The sequence below is a fragment of the Tursiops truncatus genome, chromosome 7, assembly GCF_011762595.2.
Source record: "Tursiops truncatus isolate mTurTru1 chromosome 7, mTurTru1.mat.Y, whole genome shotgun sequence".
Classification (NCBI taxonomy): Eukaryota; Metazoa; Chordata; class Mammalia; order Artiodactyla; family Delphinidae; genus Tursiops; species Tursiops truncatus.
Genome location: NC_047040.1, coordinates 32,474,308 through 32,494,352, shown reverse-complemented (window position 1 = coordinate 32,494,352; position 20,045 = coordinate 32,474,308). Strand labels below are relative to the sequence as shown.

The window sequence follows — 20,045 nt, the reverse complement described above, 5'->3', positions numbered from 1 at the left end:
TCATTTGCTTCTAGGTTTTTTTTTTTATTTCCTCTTTGATTTCTTCAGTGATCTCTTGGTTATTAAGTAGTGTGTTGTTTACCGTCCATGTGTTTGTATTTCTTACAGATTTCTTCCTGTAATTGATATCTAGTCTCAAAGTGTTGTGGTCGGAAAAGATACTTGACATGGTTTCAGTTTTCTGAAATTTACCAAGGCTTGATTTGTGACCCAAGATATGATCTATCCTGGAGAATGTTCCATGAGCACTTGAGATGAATGTGTATTCTGTTGTTTTTGGAAGGAATGTCCTATAAATATCAATTAAGTCCATCTTGTTTAATGTATCATTTAAAGCTTGTGTTTCCTTATTTATTCTAATTTTGGATGATCTGTTCCTTGGTGAAAGTGGGGTGTTGAAGTCCCCTAGTATGATTGCGTTACTGTCGATTTCCTCTTTTATGGCTGTTAGTATTTGCCTTATGTATTGAGGGTCCCCTATGTTGGGTGCATAAATATTAACAATTGTTATATCTTCTTCTCCGATTGATCCTTTGATCATTATGTAGTGTCCTTCTTTGTCTCTTGTACTAGTCTTTGTTTTAAAGTCTATTTTGTCTGATATGAGAATTGCTACTCCTTCTTTCTTTTGATTTCCATTTGCATGGAATATCTTTTTCCATCCCCTCACTTTCAGTGTGCATGTGTCCCTAGGTCTGAAGTGGGTCTCTTGTAGACAGCATATATATGGGCCTTTTTTTTTTTTTTGCGGTACGCGGGCCTCTCACTGTTGTGGCCTCTCCCGTTGTGGAGCACAGGCTCTGCACGTGCAGGCTCAGCGGCCATGGCTCACGGGCCCAGCCACTCTGCGGCATGTGGGATCTTCCCCAACCGGGGCACGAACCCGTGTCCCGTTCATTGGCAGACGGACTCTCAACCACTGCGCCACCAGGGAAGCCCTGGGCCTTGTTTTTGTATCCATTCAGCCAGTCTATGTCTTTTGGTTGGAGCATTTAATCTATTTACATTTAAGGTAATTATCGATATGTATGTTCCTATTACCATTTTCTTAATTGTTTTGGGTTTATCTTTGTAGGTCTTTTCCTTCTCTTGTGTTTCCTGCCTAGAGAAGTTCCTTTAGCGTTTGTTGTAAAGCTGGTTTGGTGGTGCTGAATTCTCTTAGCTTTTGCTTGTCTGTAAAGGTTTTAATTTCTCTGTCAAATCTGATGAGATCCTTGTTGGGTAGAGTAATCTTGGTTGTAGATTTTTCTCTTTCATCAATTTAAATATGTCCTGCTACTCCCTTCAGGCTTGCAGAGTTCCTGCTGAAAGATCAGCTGTTAACCTTATGGGGATTCCCTTGTGTGTTATTTGTTGTTTTTCCCTTGCTGCTTTTAATATTTGTTCTTTGTATTTAATTTTTGATAGTTTGGTTAATATGTGTCTTGGCATGTTTTTCCTTGGATTTATCCTGTATGGGACTCGCTGTGCTTCCTGGACTTGATTAACTATTTCCTTTCCCATATTAGGGAAGTTTTCAACTGTTTCTCTTCAAATATTTTCTCAGTCCCTTTCTTTTTCTCTTTTTCTTCTGGGACCCCTATAATTCGAATGTTGGTTTGTTTAATGTTGTCCCAGAGGTCTCTGAGACTGTCCTCACTTCTTTTCATTCTTTCTGTTTATTCTGCTCTGCAGTAGTTATTTCCACTATTTTATCTTCCAGGTCACTTATCCATTCTTCTGCCTCAGTTATTCTGCTACTGATCCCTTGTAGTGAATTTTAAATTTCATTTATTGTGTTGTTTATCATTGTTTGTTTGCTCTTTAGTTCTTCTAGGTCCTTGTTAATCATTTATTTTCTCCATTCTATTTCCAAGATTTTGGATCATCTTTACTCTCATTATTCTGAATTCTTTTTCCAGTAGAGTGCCTATTTCCTCTTCATTTGTTTGGTCTGGTGGGTTTTTGCCTTGCTCCTTCATCTGCTATGTGTTTCTCTGTCTTCTCATTTTGCTTAACTTACTGTGTTTGGGGTCTCCTTTTCACAGGCTGCAGGTTTGTAGTTTCTGTTGTTTTTGGTGTCTGTCCCCAGTGGCTAAGGGTGGTTCAGTGGGTTGTGTAGGCTTCCTGGTGGAGGGGACTAGTTCCTGTGTTCTGGTGGATGAGGCTGGATCTTGTCTTTCTGGTGGACAGGTCCACGTCTGGTGGTGTGTTTTGGTGTGTCTGTGGTCTTATTATGATTTTAGGCAGCCTCTCTGCTAATGGGTGGGGTTGTGTTCCTGTCTTGCTAGTTGTTTGGCATAGGGTGTCCAGCACTGTAGCTTGCTGGTCATTGAGTGGAGGTGGGTCTTGGCATTCAGATGAGATCTCTGGGAGTTTTTTGCCATTTGATATTACGTGGAGCTGGGAGGTCTCTTGTGGACCAGTGTCCTGAACTTGGCTCTCCCACCTCAGTGGCACAGCCCTGACGCCTGGCTGGAGCACCAAGAGCCTGTCCTCCCCACAGCTAAGAATAAAAGGGAGAAAAAAAAAAAGAAGGAAAGAAAGAAGAAGATAAAATAAAATAAAGGAAAATAAAATAGTTATTAAAATAAAAAATAATTAAGAAAAAAAATTTTTTAAGTAATAAAAGAAGAAGAAAACCGGACGGAGAGACCCCTAGGACAAATGGTAAAAGCAAAGCTATACAGACAAAATCACACAGAGAAGCATACACATACACACTCACAAAAAGAGAAAAAGTTGGAAAAATATATATATCATTGCTCCCAAAGTCCACCTCCTCAATTTGGGATGATTCGTTGTCTATTCAGGTATTTCACAGATGCAGGGTACATCAAGTTGATTGTGGAGATTTAATCTGCTGCTCCTGAGGCTGCTGGGAGAACTTTCTCTTCTTTGTTCGCACAGCTCCCGGGCTTCATCTTTGGATTTGGCCCCGCCTCTGTGTGTAGATCGCCCGAGGGCATCTGTTCTTCGCTCAGACAGGATGGGGTTAAAGGAGCAGCTGATTCGGGGGCTCTGGCTCACTCAGGCGGGGGTGAGGGAGGGGTACGGATGCGGGGTGAGCCTGTGGCGGCAGAGGCCGGTGGGACGTTGCACCAGCCTGAGGTGCGCCGTGCTTTCTGACGGGTAAGTTGTCCCTGGATCACGGGACCCTGGCAGTGGCGGGCCCCAAGGCTCCCGGGAGGGGAGGTGTGGATAGTGACCTGTGCTCGCACGCAGGCTTCTTGGTGGCGGCAGCAGCAGCCTTAGCGTCTCATGCCCGTTTCTGGGGTCCACGCTGATAGCCGCGGACCGCGCCCATCTCTGGAGCTCCCTTAAGCGACGCTCTTAATACCCTCTCCTCACGCACCAGGAAATAAAGAGGCAAGGAAAAGTCTCTTGTCTCTTCGGCAAGTCCAGACTTTTCCTGGATTCCCTCCCGGCTAGCCGTGGCGCACTAACCCCCTTCAGGCTGTGTTCATGCAGCCAACCCCAGTCCTCTCCCTGGGATCTTGACCTCTGAAGCCCGAGCCTCAGCTCCCAGCCCCCGCCCGCCCCGGCGGGTGAGCAGACAGGCCTCTCAGGCTGGTGAGTTCCGGTCGGCCCTGATCCTCTGTGCGGGAATCTCTCCGCTTTGCCCTCTGCACCCCTGTTGCTGTGCTCTCCTCCGTGACTCCGAAGCTTCCCGCCTCCGTCACCCGCAGTCTCTGACCGCTAAGGGCCTTCCTAGTGTGTGGAAACCTTTCCTCCTTCACGGCTCCCTCCCACTGGTGCAGGTCCCCCCCGTCCCTATTCTTTTGTCTCTGTTTTTTTCTTTTTTCTTTTACCCTACCCAGGTACGTGGGGAGTTTCTTGCCTTTTGGGAGGTCTGAGGTCTTCTGCCAGCGTTCAGTAGGTGTTCTGTAGGAGTTGTTCCACATGTAGATAGATGTATTTCTGATGTATTTGTGGGGAGGAAGGTGATTCCGCATCTTATTCTTCCGCCATCTTTAAGCTCCTCCACGTTATACTCACTCTGGCCCGCGGTCCCAAGGACTGTTGCGGCTTCAGCTGGTGGGGTCCCTCCAGAGCCGGCAGCCTTAGTGAGGCCGCCCTCCCCTCGGACTCCAGGGCACTTCAGTCCGAACAGTGTTTCTTATTGTTTGTCCAAAAATTATTTGAGAATTGGAAGAAAAACAGATAAGAACTTAAAAATTAATATCAAAATGTTCTGTACATAGTGATTATGTAAAAAGTCTATCAGGCTGATAGTAGATATCTTTAAGGAGGCTGAGTATGTATCAGTGCTTAGAGGGAAATTTATAATACAAAGTACTTATTAATTTGAGACCTTTCTTCTTTTTTAGTATAAGTTCATTCTACCCTAAGGAACTTGAAAAAGTAAACTAAATTACATTAGTTTGGTTTTTTTGTTTGTTATTTTTTTGTTTCGGCCACGCCACGCGGCTTGTGGGATCTTAATTCCCTGACCAGGGATTGAACCTGAGCCACCACAGTGAAAGCGCCAAGTCCTAACCACTGGACCACCAGGGAATTCCCTTATTAAAGAGCAGAAATCAACGGAATTAAAAGCAGAAAAACAATAGAGAAAATCAATGAAACCAAAATCTACTTAAGATATCAATAAAATTGATAAACTTCTAGCCAAATTGAGGGAAAAAAAGTGAAAAATTACTCATACCAGAAATGAATCACCACTGACTTCACAGACATCAACATGATAATAAGGGACTACTACAGGCTAATCTGTGCACATAAATAAGATGATTTAGATGAAATGGATCAATTTCTTGACAACTACAAATTTCCCAAACTAATTCAATAATAAGTAGATAACCTGGATAGTTCTCTGTTAAAGAAATTGAATTTATAGTTAAATACCTTCCAAGAGAGAAAACTCTAAGCCCAGATGGTTTCAGTGGCAAATTTTACCAAGTGTTTAACGGAGAAATTACACCAATTCCTCACACTCTCTTCAGAAAATTGAAAAGTGGCATAACTTCCCAACTCATTATATGAGGCAATATTACCCTCATATTGAAACCATACAAAAACAGTGCAAGAAAACTAAAGACCAGTATCCCTTGGGAACATAGGTGCAAACCAAATCTAGCAATGTATAAAAAAAAATACATCACAACCAGGTAGAGTGTCTGTTGGGAATGCAAGGCTGGTTCAACATTTGATGATCAGTTAATAATCAGTCACATTAATAGACTTATCAAGAAAAAGTACATGATCGTATCCGTAGATGCAGAAAAAGCATTTGAGAAAATTCAACATCTATTTATGATCAAAGTTTTTAGCAAACTAGGATTAGAAGGGAATACCTAAATCTCTACAAAAATTGTACAGCTAGCTTCATATTTAATGGTGAAAAACTGAGTGCTTTCCCCATAAAATAGAGACTAGGGTGGAATGTTCACTTTCACTCTTCTTAATCACTATTGTACTATAAGACATAGCAAATGCAATAAGAATAGAAAAAAAAAAAGGCATTTATATTGGGAAGGAAGAAATAAAACTATTTGCAGATCACATAATTATCTGCGTAGAAAATCCTAAGGAATCTATCAGAAATCTATAATTAATGAATTTAGCAACATTGCAGGACACAATATCAATACACAAAATTTTATCATATTTCTATATACTAGCAATGAGCAATTGGAAACAGCAATTAAATACTATTTACAATAGGTCTAAAAAGAATGAGGTACTTAGATATCTATCTAACAAAATATGTATAGAATCTATATGCTAAAAACTAGAGAACACAGATGAAACAAATTAGAGAAGACCAAATAAAAACACATGTTTATTCCATAACTTAGGTATAAAAAGAAACATTTGTAATCCACCACTACTAATATTTTGGTATATTATCCTTCCTGTATTTTTATGTGTATATTTGGTTTAACCAAAATGGTAGTTTCATTTGCTACTACTTTCTTAAAACGTACTGTGAACATTTTTCCATGCCATTATATGATTGTCTAATATTCCATTATATTATGTATTAGAAGAGTTAAACTTATTTCCCGGTTTTAGACCTAATTTACCAGTTTCTTCTTTGTTATAAATAGTATCGATCGTCTCTGTAGTCATATTTTTATGCTTATCCACAATGACTTCCCTAGAATAAGTGGAATTACCGGTATGGAGCAATTATGATAATAATTACTGTTTTATTGCCCTCAAAGATGTTCTACCAACTACTATACCAACCAGCATTTTCTCTTTAACTTCACACTTAGCTTTTCTAGGAAAACCTGATTTGAGAATATCCTTATGGGGGGCGCAGGCAGGATAGCGGGTGGCTCTGAAGTCCTGGGCAGCTGGGGTGGCAGGGGTGGCCGGGCGGCCCCTGCAGCGCGGATGCTGCCGCCGCTGCAAACTACAGAGCTCTGTGTGTCGCGGCGGCACAGCACTCTTCGGGGCCGGGCGGACACCCCGCATCCACGGCCAAAGGGCCGGGAAGCCGGCCACACGTATCTGCCCAAAGCGTGCCTTTCCCATCCACCTTGGAGGCGGAGATTGTCCGTGGGTCCCTGGCCCCAGGTGCTGAACCACACCAAGGGGCGATTGGGAAGGAGCTCATAGCGGCAGCGTCCTGGTGGTCTGCTGGAGAGCTGGATTCCCGCCTTCTCCGAATTTCCATCGTCAACTTTCTTGACCAGCTTTCTCTGGCGATCCGGACTATGCAGCGCTTTGGGCCCCCTGTTGCCCACTAAGTCAGGGCTAGGGAAAGGGGTTAAGGTCTAAACTTGTGTCCCTTCCTAGACAGTGCATCCCTCCTAGGGCAGTGATTCCTGCAGTAGTTGCCACTTCACTATGGGGGCCTCATCTTTTGCCTCTACTGGCCCTTGGGTGCTGAGGGTTCACTTGCTTTGTTTGGTGCTTAAATGTTTCTTAACTACTGAAAATAAAACTGAGCTATGATGCAATGTCTGACTTTATTTTCAAATATAGCACCTTTAAATATTCTTTCCTTTGTCCTTAGATTGGAGGGGAGGTTCTGTGATTCAGATATTCAAGTAGTACAACGTAATTGAAGACAGTTTAAGAAGTGGAAGAGGATAGGTCCTGTCATTCAGTATTAACTACTGTCCACATTCTGGAATATTTTCTTAGTTTTATAGTTGTATTTATGTAGTAAATATGTAACAGTAATAATATTTTGCAAGTTTAGCATTTTTCCTGATATATTTCATCTAACATGAACCTTTTTCTAAAAGTTCTTCAAAAGCATTATTGAATGGATACGTAAAAGATACATTATTGAATGTTTAAATTATTTTCAATTTTTGCCGTATTATAGGTAATGATTCAGTGGAATGCTTGTATATAGAGCTTTGCCTGAATGATTGTTTTCATAAGATAGACTACAAGAGGTAGAATTGGTTAAATATTTAAAGCTCTCAATCTGCAGTGTGTGAAATTGCTCGCCAAACTGTACAGAAAATGTACCCTCCCACCAGAATGCTGGTTTCCCACATCCCAGTCACTACTGGGTCTCCTCAGTAAAATTTTTTTAAAAACTGGGTTTGTATGACAAGAGCAAACGACCGAGAAACACTCGAATAAGGAGCTTTGTGGCTTACTGGCCTTGTCTCAGATCAGTGAAGAAAAACTGCTAGGACAGTCATATAGGCCTTTTGTTAGGAAGAGTTAGCTTCCTGTAGAAGATGTTGTATCCTGCAGCCTTTCTAAACTCACTTATTCTAGTAGCTCTTTGGTAGATGCCGTTGGATTTTCATCATTGGTGATCACGTTTTCTAAGAATAAAGGCAGATTTGCTTCTCCCTTTAAAAAAAAAAAAGAATATCCTTATGAGGACTTCCCTGGTGGTGCAGTGGTTAAGATTATCTGCCTGCCAATGCAGGGGACATGAGTTCGATCCCTGTTTCGGGAAGATCCCACATGCCATGCACCAACTAAGCCCATGCGCCACAACTACCAAGCTTGCTCTCTAGAGCCCGTGAGCCACAACTGCTGAGCCCACGTGCCACAACTACTGAAGCCCATGCACCTAGAGCCCATGCTTCACAACAAGAGAAGCCACCGCAATGAAGAGCAGCCCCCGCTCGCCACAACTAGAGAAAGCCCGCATGCAGCAAACGAAGACCCAACACAACCAAAAAAAAAAAAAGAATATCCTTATGTGCTTGAACTTCAAAACTGTGAAATTGATGTTTAATTATCATGGAGCTTTCATGACTTCTTCAGTTGTCTCAGCAGTGATCTGTTTTAAATATTCGATAACACTGTCTCCCAAATCATTGATTTCCTACAAATATAGTAGTAGTTACAGTAACAATTATAATAATAACTATAATTTATTGAGAGCTTGCTACTTTTCTGGCATTATATTAAGCACATTAAATCTTAATCTTTATGATGACAATTACTGTCAGCCCCATCTTACAGGTGATGGTACTGAGCTTCAGAGAATTAAGTACCTAAGATTTGTACCCAGGTCTAGTTCCAAAGCTTATAGCCACACACGTCTGTACTGCCTCTTTAAAAGATGTCTTTTTTTTTTTTTTTTTTTTTTTGGCTGTGTTGGGTCTTCATAGCTGTGCGTGGGCTTTCTCTAGTTGCTGCGAGCGGGGGCTACTCTTCGTTGTGGTACCTGGGCTTCTCATGCAGTAGCTTCTCTTGTTGTGGAGAATGGGATCTAGGTGCACAGGCTTCAGTAGTTGCAGCATGCGGGTTCAGTAGTTGCAGCACGTGGGCTCAGTAGTTGCGGCAGGGCTCGTAGGGTGCACAGGCTTCCGTAGTTGTGGCGCGTGGGCTCCAGAGTGCAGGCTCGGTAGTTGTGGCTCACAGGCTTAGTTGCTTTGTGGCATGTGGGATCTTCCTGGACCAGGGACCAAACCCGTGTCCCCTGCATTGGCAGGTGGATTCTTAACCACTTGTGCCACCAGAGAAGTCCTTAAAAGGTGTCTCTTAAATCAATGTCTTTAACTATTCATTTTAATGTGATTCAGTGTTATTTGTTTGAACAAGTTAAATACTATTTTAGTTCCTAATATTTCCTCATAAATGAATGTCAGTGTGAGTTAGATAAGCCAGGCTTACCTCTTGTCTTTTTGAAAACTTTAAAATTTTAATTTCAGGGCTTAGAGTTATATCTTGGTAGAACTTATTATCAGAATCTATTTTATCCTGAAAACTGGAATAGGTATGTGAATTCATTTGCTAGCTAGGATGCTGTTCAGAGAGTAGCACTCTTAAGTGATGGAATTTTTCATTGTGAGAGATTTGCCCCTATAGATTTCTTTTGTCTTTGGCATTGCCTTTCAGGCCATCAACAGTAGAGTAGAATGTGGTTACTCTTCCTTTTACTTTATTTAAACTTGAGTCACATTCCAGATGCCTTATAAATCAAAAGATCTCAAAAGAAAATCATTTTACTTGATGGTATAAGGTTAATAATTCTGAGATTTAAAATCTTATGTTGAGACACTTTACATTTTTGAAGTTCTTCACATGTTTATTGTTGGTTAGTTACTTTCTTAAGTTTTAAAAAATACAAGTAGATTATAGCTAGAATTATATTAAAGAAATGATTCTAATGGAATAAGAAAATCTTGTTGGTTACCAGCTTCTTTCTTTCATTGCTTGATTTTATTGGGTCAGATGTTTAAAATTATGGCATTAAATTTTAAATATACCTCTAAATATATGATTCAGTGCTATTATTTATTGCTGTTTCTTTCAGGAGTTTTTTGTGGAGCCATTTAATCGAAAAGCACGCCAAGAGAACTTGAGGTATAATAATATGCTTAAACAACTTAGCAGTCCACAGTTAGCCACTCTGAGACGCTGGAAGGCAATAAAGCTCTATCTTACATGTGAAAGGGGACCTTGGGCTGAAAGGTACGTGTCTATCATTCATTAAATACCCTTTTTTTTTTAGAGCTCTGATCTAGAACTTTATGAATCAGTGACCTCGCCAATCCAATTTTTAAAATGTTCAATTTTTAAAAGATTACTTTTAATTAATTTGCTTGCCTTTTATGGATTATAAGTTCGGTATGTGTAGAGCTTTGTGTGTATATGTTTTTCACCATGGAGTTATTTCCTTTACTCTTACCCTGTGACATAGAATTTGTTTTGATTCCATTTACTTCTGTCTTCCTGGTACCACCTCTTTGAGCTAGGGTTAGTGACGATGTGTATTTGAATATTTTACAATTTCTTTATTTGATCCTAAGTCACTTCTGTTTTGCTGAGTTATATTTTATACACACACACATTTTTTAACAGCCCTTTTTTATTGTGGTAAAATACACTTAATATAAAATTTGCTATTTTAACCATTTTAAAATGTACAATTTAGTGGCATTAAGTACATTCCTCATGTTGTGTAATAATCACCACTGTCCAGCTTCAGAACATTTTCATCACCTGAAAAAGAAACCCTGGACCCATTAAGCAGTCACTAGCTATGATCCCTTCCCCTGACCCCTGGCAACCACCAATCTGCTCTCTGTCTCTATGGATTTGCCTATTCTGGGTATTTCATATAAATGAAGTCATTCAGTATGTGGCCTTTTGTGCCCAGCTTCTTTCATTTAGCTTAGTATTTTCACTATGTTGTAGCATGTATCATTACTTTCTTTCCTTTTTATGGCTGAATAATATTCCATTGTGTGGAATGGATGATGGACATCATGTTGCTTTCCTTGTGGCTGTTGTGAATAGTATTGCTGTAAACATCTGTGGATAAGTGTTTCAACACCTGTTTCTAATTCTCTTGCTTATGTACTGGAAGAATTACTGGGTCATATGGTAATTCTGTGTTTAACTTACTGAGGAATTGCCAGACGGTTTTTAACAGCAGCTGCATCATTTTACATTCCTATCAGCAATGTTTGAGGGTTTCAGTTTCTCCACAACCTTACCAAGACTTGTCTTTTTTTTTTTTTAATTATGGTCATCCTAGTGGGTGTGCAGTGGTATCTTATGATTTCATTGCAATTCCCTAATGACTAATGACATTGAGTATCTTTTCAGGTACTTGTTGGCCATTTGTATATCTTCTTTAAAGAAATGTCTATTCAAGTCTTTTGCCCATTTTTAAATTGGACTGTTTGACTTCTTGTGGTTGAACTGTAAGAGGTTTTTTTTTTTTTTCCAATAATAGACCCTTATTGGATATATTGTCTATAAATATGTAGGTTGTCTTTTCACTTTCTCCATAGTGGCCTTTGATGCACAAAAGCTTTGAATTTTGAAGTCCAGTTTATCTGTTCCTTTCTTTTGTTGCTTATGTTATTGATATCTAAGAAACCATTCCCAAATCCAGGGTCATGAAGACTTACTCCTATTGTTTCCTCTAAGAGCTTTAACTCTTACATTTAGATCTTTGATCCATTTGCAATTATATTATCTTTATTTGTACTAAACTTATTATTTTATTTTGAAAACTGTATTTGGAATAAACTCCTAAATAGCTAGTTAAGAACTTCCTTGTAACAGTGAAAGAGTAAAATGTATCAAGCTGTAGGTCTGAAGATTTATGTTCAAATCTTATTCCTGTACCTGTAAATCACATGGCATCTTGGGCCTGTCTTAGATTCCTCAGGTATATACTGTTGATATGCATAATAACATTGGTTTTTTTCTCGGGGTTGTTTGGGTCAAATGAGATAAGGAATGTGAATGTTTTTATAAAATGGTGCCAAAAAAATGTAAAGTACCTGATACTCTATTTCAATAACCAGTCTTTGTAATTTTAAGCGAAATAGTTTTATTTGTTTACTTATGAATATTCATAGGAAACAAAATCCACTTCACTGGAAACTAGCTAACGTAGAAAATTATTCCCGCATGAGACTTAAATTGGTGCCAAATTATAACTTCAAAACCCATGATGAAGCTAGTGCTTTGAGAGATAATCTAGGTGAGTTTCAATGGCTGTTTAATTATTTATTGAAGATAATGAGGGTGTTGGTGGGGATTGGTTATTGTTTTCATTGTTTCAAAATTATTTAATCATGAGAGAAGGGTGACATTTTATAATTGATATTTAAGTGGTTGTGTATGTTGCCTTTGGCCTAAATCTAAAATTATTTCCTATTTCAATTGATTGCAGTTTTTCAAGGAAAAATGTAATTTAAACTCATAAAATTATACTGTAGTTGATGTGAAATGTATCATCTCTATCTCCATTATGGTATAGTAAAACATGGTCCTTTAACCTTAGCCTTTTGCTTACCAAAACTGAGTTTAATGTTAAATATATTCAATATTTAGAATTCTTAGCAGCTCTTTAGGTCTTTCTTCTATGACCTGTTCTTCGTATAGAACTCCAGACATTTAGTATCTAGATGGGCCAATGCCTTTTTTCTAGAAAAAAGTGCTTAAAAATGCATAGCCTTGCAGTATATCAAAACAGATTTTAAAGAGTTTCTAAAATTCTTATGAAGCCCTTCCTTTATAGCCATCTGACTGAGCATCTGTGCACCTTATGTTTAGTGACTAAGTTATAGATGAAATGAGTACCAGTTTTTTAATCTTACTTTTTAAAATTGCCTTAATATATTGGCCAGTACAGTAAATGCCATAAAATTGAGAGCTACAATGCCTGCCATTTAGAGTCTTATACTCTGAAATAAATCAGACACAGTAAGTGATTTCCCTTAATGTAAAATAATGGCCTTGTCCATGGTACAAAGAGTGTCTTATACAGGAACGGTCAATGTGTATAGCTTGTCCTCCCAGTATATGTCCTGAGACTATTATACTTTCTCTACCTCTTAAAATTTTATACTTACCACACAGAAAACATCTTATGGTGAATGACTTCAATTTAGTAATATTTAAGGAAGAGTGTTCTCTATTTTTTCTTCATTTTTGCCAATAAATCCCACTCCAGGAAATTCCCTGTCCCTTTCCCTCCTTCTTCAACCCTCTTACACACGTATACAGGTATAATTTTATGTTTCTTCTTCTTGGTCTCAGTTGTTTTAAGTCCAGGAAAACCAGTGTCCTTTCTCTTTTTCCATCTCTGTTCCTTTCTTTACCTAGTTTTCAAAATTATCCCAAGTATAATGATGATAATAAAATTGTACAGAAGAAAAAAATCATACATTTCAAAGTGAAATTGGGGGAATTCCCTGGCAGTCCAGTGGTTAGGACTCTGCGCTTTTATTGCCGAGGGCCTGGATTCGATCCCTGGTCAGGGACCTAAGATCCACAAGCCGCACAGCACGGCTGAATGAATGAATGAATGTAATAAGTGAAATTGATAATAGTATAAAACCAGTGACCTCAGTCTTTAAAACTCTTTAAAGTTCCTTGAAGTTTATTTCAGAATTAACTGCAGAATGTTTTACCTACTCCATATATTTGTTTGTAAGTATTTTCGTCAGTATTTTTCTATTTGTATCAGATTATCTAGACTTGTATGTGATCAAAGCAGATTTATAAAAGAGAAATGCAGCTGTACATTAGGTTAATTCATTTTGTATGTCAGAGCAAGGATACCATTTGAGAAATTAAGGGAGGTTTTGTCATCTTTACAATGTTTTGTTATTTAGCATGAATTGTTTTTATTATACACATGAAATGTCTTTATTCATAGTTAAACATATACGTTTTTTCCAGTCCTACCTGCACATTATGCATATATTTTTATTACTATTCTTATGCCACCAGATAATTGAGAGATGAATGTGCAATAAGAATAGCTACCATTTATTTATTTTATGTGTGATGTGATGTATCTCCATTTCACAGTTGCAAAAACATAGATTCAGAGGGGTCATATGGTTAATAAATGGCAGAATAGAATTTGAACTTAGGTTTACCATTTCACAGCCCATCTTCTTTCCATTACACTAGCTCTGCCTTCTTACATTAATGCATAGTTCATGACATTTGTTGCATATATATGTATCAGAATTATCTATTAAATTCCATACACTCCAGAAAGGAACACTTCAGCTTTTGGTCTTTGTATTATCTTGCAGTTAAAAATAATTTGTCACATTCTTTCTTAATATTTCTGTAGTTCAAATGCACAGTAAAAATAATTCCATTGAATTAATGTAGTGAGAATAATTCTTTAACTTACTTAGTAGTATGCTTTAGAAGTAAATATGATTAAAGAGATTACTTGGCCTATTTCTGAAACATAAATAATACCATCATTAAAGATAAATATCATCTTTTAAAACATTTATTCCTTGTATTATATGTATAATTATTTTAAAAAATCACAGGCAAGCACCATAGATAACTCTAAATCATGTATAAAAACTTCTCTGTAGTAAGTCGCTTATCTTAGAAAATTTCAAGTACCTTACTTATTATACATATTATTCATATAATTAACAGTCAGAAATTACAGAAGGACTGTGATATGATTTTCCTACTTTGTGTTTAACAAACATTTTATGTTTAAACAGGTATCCAGCACTTGCAGCCTTCCAGTGATTCACTGCTTTTGGAAGTAGTGAAACAAGTAAAAGTTAGTGATATGGAGGAGGATAAATTAGATCTTCCTGAAGAGGAAATAACAGCCAGAGTAAATATGTATGTATAAGTACTTGAAAGAATTTAAAATTATTTTATTCTGAGAAATGGGATTGTAAAATTGTGGAAAATATTTGCTTGAAATTCTAATACTATACATTCCCAGAACCCAACAATTGATACTATATATCAGCTGTTAGGAGTCTGTTAGTGATAACTGAAACTATTGAAGAAGGCTTCTTAGGACTGGGTTAATTTGGAGCTGGACCTTGAAACTAGAAAATATTTTGAGTTGAATGATAATGAATCAAATTTATGGGATACAGCTGAGGTATTTATCTGGAAAGTACAGGTGAAATATAAACTTTTAAGAAAAAGGAAGAAATTATAAAGATAAAAGCAGAAGTCCATGAAAGATAAAACCAAAAAACAAAAAGAAAGATCAAAGAAAACAAAAGTTGGTTATTAAAAATCAGGTAACCAAACAATAAACCTCCAGCCAGATTGGTTAGGAAATAAAGACAACACAAATTACCAGTATCAGGAATGAGAGAGGAGATAACATTACAAATACTAAAATGATTGAAAAGAAATACATTAAAATAATTAAAAGGAAATGATAGGGACTTCCCTGGTGGTCCAGTGGGTAAGACTCCGCACTCCCAATGCAGGGTGCCTGGATTTGATCCCTGGTCGGGGAACTAGATCCCGCGTGCATACCACAACTATAAGAGTTCGCATGCTGCAACTTAAAGAGTCCACACGCCGCAACTAAGTCCACATTCTGCAACTGAAAGATCCCACATGCTGCAACTAAAGATCCTGCATGCCTCAGTGAAGATTTCGTGTGTGGCAACTAAGACCAAGCGCAGCCTAAACAAATAAATAAATATTAAAAAAAATTCCAGACATCATTAAAAAAAAAAGGAAATGGCAACTTTATGCCAATAAATTTGACAATTTAAATGAAATGGACAAATTCCTTGAAAGATACAAATTATCAAACCTCTCCCAGGAAAAAATAGCCTTAGATATATTTTAAAATTTTGAATTTGTAGTTTAAAAACTTCCCCTAAACAAATATAAAACATACTCATTTTCTCATCTCTCCTTTGTTACCATACATATTAAACCTGTATATGTTTTAAGCCCAACAGTACAGTTTAATGCATTTACTGTTTTATGCACTTGTCTTTAAATCAGTTAAGAGAAGAAAAAACTATGTAATTATGCTTTCCTTTATATTTCCCTGCATATTTACCTACTTATACACTTCATTTCTTGGTGTACATTCAGATTGCCATCTGGTGCCATTTCCTTTTAAGCCTGAAGGACTTCCTTCAGTATTCCTTGTAAGGAAGGTCTATAAGCCACAAATTCTCTTAGCCTTTTGTTATCTGTGGAGATTTTTATTTTGTCTTCATTTTTGACTACTTTTTTAAAAATTGAGACATATTTTTTGAAAATTGAGATTCACTTAACGTAAAATTGACTATTTTAAAGTGCACAGTTCAGTGTTTTTTTAGTATATTCACAGAGTTGTGCAACATCACCACTATCTAGTCCAAGAACATTTCCATCACCCCAAAAGGAGATCTTATACCTTTCAACAGTCAGTCCCAATTTTCTCTCCTCACATCCTCTAGCAACCACTAATTGGTTTTCTTTCTCTATGGATTTGCCTATTTTGAACATTTCATGTATTTCATTCAATATGTTATTTTTTATGTCTGGCTTTTTTCATTCAGTTTAATGATTCCATCCATTTGTTTTTGTGGCTGAATAATATTCCATTATATGGATATACAGTTTTTGTTTATCCGTTCAGCAGTTGATGGACATTTATGTAGTTCCTATTTTTTTTTTTTTGGCTATTATGAATAATAGTGCCTTGAATATTCATGTACACATTTTTTTTTTCGGTACGCGGGCCTCTCACTGTTGTGGCCTCTCCCGTTGCGGAGCACAGGCTCTGGATGCGCAGGCTTAGCGGCCATGGCTCACGGGCCCAGCCGCTCCGCGGCATGTGGGATCTTCCCGGACCGGGGTACGAACCTGTGTCCCCTGCATCGGCAGGCGGGCTCTCAACCACTGCGCCACCAGGGAAGCCCCATGTACACATTTTTCTATCAACTTATGTTTTCATTTATCTTCAGTATAAAAAAAAACACTAGGAGTGGATTTGCTGATCATTTGTTAATTCTATGTTTAACCTTTTGAGGAGTTGTGAAACTTTTCATAATGACTGTACCATTTTACATTCCCTCAGCAATGTATGAAAGTTCTAATTTCTCCAAATCTACCCCAACTTCTATTATTCTCTGTTTTCTTTTTTAATTTATGGTACCATCCTAGAATGTTAGAGGTGGTATCTTGTGATTTTAATTTGCATTTCCCTAATGACTAATGATGCTGAACATCTTTTTATGTATTTGTTGGCCATTTATATGTCTTTTTTGGAGAAATCTTTATGCAGATCCTTTGCCTATTTTTTAATTGGGTTGTCTTTTAGTTATTGAGTTGTAAGTGTTCTTTACATATTTTAGCAACAAGTCCCTTATTAGATACAGGATTTACAAAAATGTTCTTCCACTAAATTGTTTTTTTTTTTTTTTTTGCGGTACGTGGGCCTCTCACTGTTGAGGCCTCTCCCATTGTGGAGCACAGGCTCCGGACGCACAGGCTCAGCAGCCATGGCTCACAGGCCCAGCCGCTCCGCGGCATGTGGGATCTTCCCAGACTGGGGCACGATCCCATGTCCCCTGCATCAGCAGGCGGACTCTCAACCACTGCGCCACCAGGGAAGCCCTGAATTGTTTTTTTTTTTACTTTCTGTTGGTATCTTTCGATGTACAAAAAATTTTAATTTTGATGAATTTCTTTTCATCTATTTTTTTCTAAGAGTTTTATATTTTATCTCTTATGTTAGGTCTTTGATCCATTTTGAGTTAACTTTTGTATGTGGTGTGATGTAGGGGGTCCATATTAATTCTTTTGCATGTGATTCTAGTTGCCCCAGCACCATTGCTTTTTCTTTTGAAGATAGTTTTGCCAGATACAGAATTCTTGATTGACAATTTTTTCCTTTCACCATTTTGAATATGTCTTTCCACTACCTTCTGGTTTTCACTACCTTTTGTTTCTGATGAGAAATGTGCTATTAACCTTTTCTGTTGTGTCCTGTATTTTGGTGCTTTTAGGTTATTCTTTTTGTCCTTGGCTTTTAGTACCTTGGCTTTAGGACCATGTTTGGATATCTTTGTGTTTATCTTGCTTGGAGTTCATTGAGCTTCTTGGATGTGTAGATTAATTTTTTTCATATTTGAGAAGTTGCCAGCATTATTTTTTCAAATATATTTTGGCCCTTTTTCTCTGTTCTCTCCTTCTGGGTCTCCCTTTGCACATATGTTGTTTTGCTTGATGGTGACCCTTTGAGGTTCTTTCATTCTGCTTGATTCTTCTTTCTTTGTGTTCTTCAGATTGGACAGTTTCTTTTGATCTATCTTCAAGAGCCCTGCTTCTTTCTCCTGCAAGTTCAAATATGCTGTTGAGTCCTTGTGCTTTTCAATTTCAGAATTTCTCATTTGGTTCCTTTTTAAAATATATATATAATTTCTACCTCTGTATCAATAATACTCTATTTGACTAGGCTTTTTTTTGCCGTAATGCACTTTGGTTCTTTAAACATAGTTTCCTTTAGTTCTTTTCATGTATTTTTATGATAGCTACCTTGAAGGCTTTGTCTACTAAGTTGAGCATCTGAGGTCCCCCAGAGACAGTTTCTTTTTACTGCTTTTGATTTTATGGCCCGTATTTTCCTGTTTCTTCCTATGTCTCATAATTTTTGTGAAAACCATACATTTTAGATAAATTATACCAACTTTGGTTTCTAATCTCCTCCCTTGATGCTGGTTGTTGTTGTTGTATTTTTGTTTGTTTAGTAGTGACTTTTCTAGATTAAGTCTGTGGAGTCTGTTTTACCTGCAGTGAATGCCACTGATATCTGTACTTACTGGGTTTTTGTTTTGCTTTATTTTTAAAGCCTTGCTTACTAGAGGTTGCCCCTGGGTCAGCATAGCTTAGTGGTCAGCCAGTGATTAGTTTGTTTTTTGTGTTTAAACCCCTTGATCAGTATGACTGCCACTCTTTGCCAGTGGATCTGTGTGTGGTTTAGAGAATGCATTCAAATTTGATGATTTACACATCTGCCCTGACTTTTACTTGTTATGATTGTAAAGCCTCACATTCAGCCAAGAATGAGTAGCTAAGTCTCAAGTATATAATTTATTCTGGACATCACTTTGTTTAGGTTATAAACAACACATGGCAAATATTTCTCAGAACTTATTTTAATACTATAAATTGACCAGGTTCATGGGACTTCCCTGGTGGTGCAGTGGTTAAGAATCCACCTGCCAATGCAGGGGACACGGGTTCGATCCCTGGTCTGGGAAGATCCCACATGACGTGGAGCAGCTAAGCCCGTGTGCCACAGCTACTGAGCCTGCGCTCTAGAGCTCATGAGCCACAAGTACTGAACCCGCATGCCACAACTACTGAAGCCCGCGCGCCTAGAGTCTGTGCTCCACAACAAGAGAAACCACCGCAATGGGAAGCCCACACACTGCAACGAAGAGTGGCCTCCACTCACCGCAACTAGAGAAAGCCCATGCACAGCAGTGAAGACCCAATGCAGCCAAAAATAAATGAATAAATAAATAAATAAATTTATTAAAAGAAAAAATTGACCAGGTTCAATAATATCCTTTGTTGGCATAAACAGGTTTTTTGGTTAATATAATTTTAGTAATTTTTAAATATGTCCTTGATTATTTTCAGGGAACTGGATGGGGGTAGTTATCTAGGGAGCTGTCTTTGGTTTTGGTAGATTTTTTTAGTCAGCCTTTTAATGGGATTTTATTTTCTTTCTTCAAGGACTAGTGAATTCAGTGGATGTCAGTCTCATTCATTTTCAAATGAAAAGCCAAAACTCTTTGTTTCATAGAATAGAAATAACCTTCAGACTATTTACTCTCTCAGGTCACTTTTTTCTCTATTTCATCACTGTGAATATTGGAATTTCACTATTTAGGAAAACATTTTCAGTTTTTTATTTTAAGCTTAGCTTTAATGGTTGCAATATTCCCAGTTAGGTTGGTGATACTTGTAGAGCTTCTCATCAAAATCCATTGGAAACAAAATTAGATTTAGTCATTGCTATCCTGGAAATGAGGCAAATGTGAAATATCTAGGACCAGAGAGCAGCTGGCTTGAAGGATATACTTGAATAACATACCATGAGTTATAGGAGTTCTCATTTCTGTACTTGGCAGTTAAAAGTCGACTAGGCCACCAGAAGACTGTCCCTTCCCAGTTATTTCCTCCAAAAAGCATACTTGATAACAGTCCTCCAAATATGAGATGACTTCACTTTAAGTATGGTGTGGCAACAGTGGCTCCTAGTATTATCTCCATTTACACTATCAGGGGATGCTATGATGATGATGCTCTAGCTTTTGTTGCTCTTGAAACATCTCATTCTACAGTTTAAGAATCAATCATAATACTTCTAATAATTATTTATGAAACAC

At 37.9% G+C, this 20,045-nt stretch overlaps 1 protein-coding gene across 2 annotated transcripts in view; it reads left to right on the top strand.

The window, feature by feature from the left end:
• Positions 1 to 20,045, top strand: part of NBEAL1 (neurobeachin like 1) — a 178,024-nt gene that overhangs the window by 105,098 nt on the left and 52,881 nt on the right. For both annotated transcript variants that reach the window (XM_073807369.1, XM_033859886.2), the window contains 3 exons: positions 9,692 to 9,849; positions 11,754 to 11,878; positions 14,388 to 14,514. In XM_073807369.1, the coding sequence (XP_073663470.1) occupies positions 9,692 to 9,849; positions 11,754 to 11,878; positions 14,388 to 14,514 (410 nt within the window). The remainder of the gene's footprint in view (positions 1 to 9,691; positions 9,850 to 11,753; positions 11,879 to 14,387; positions 14,515 to 20,045) is intronic.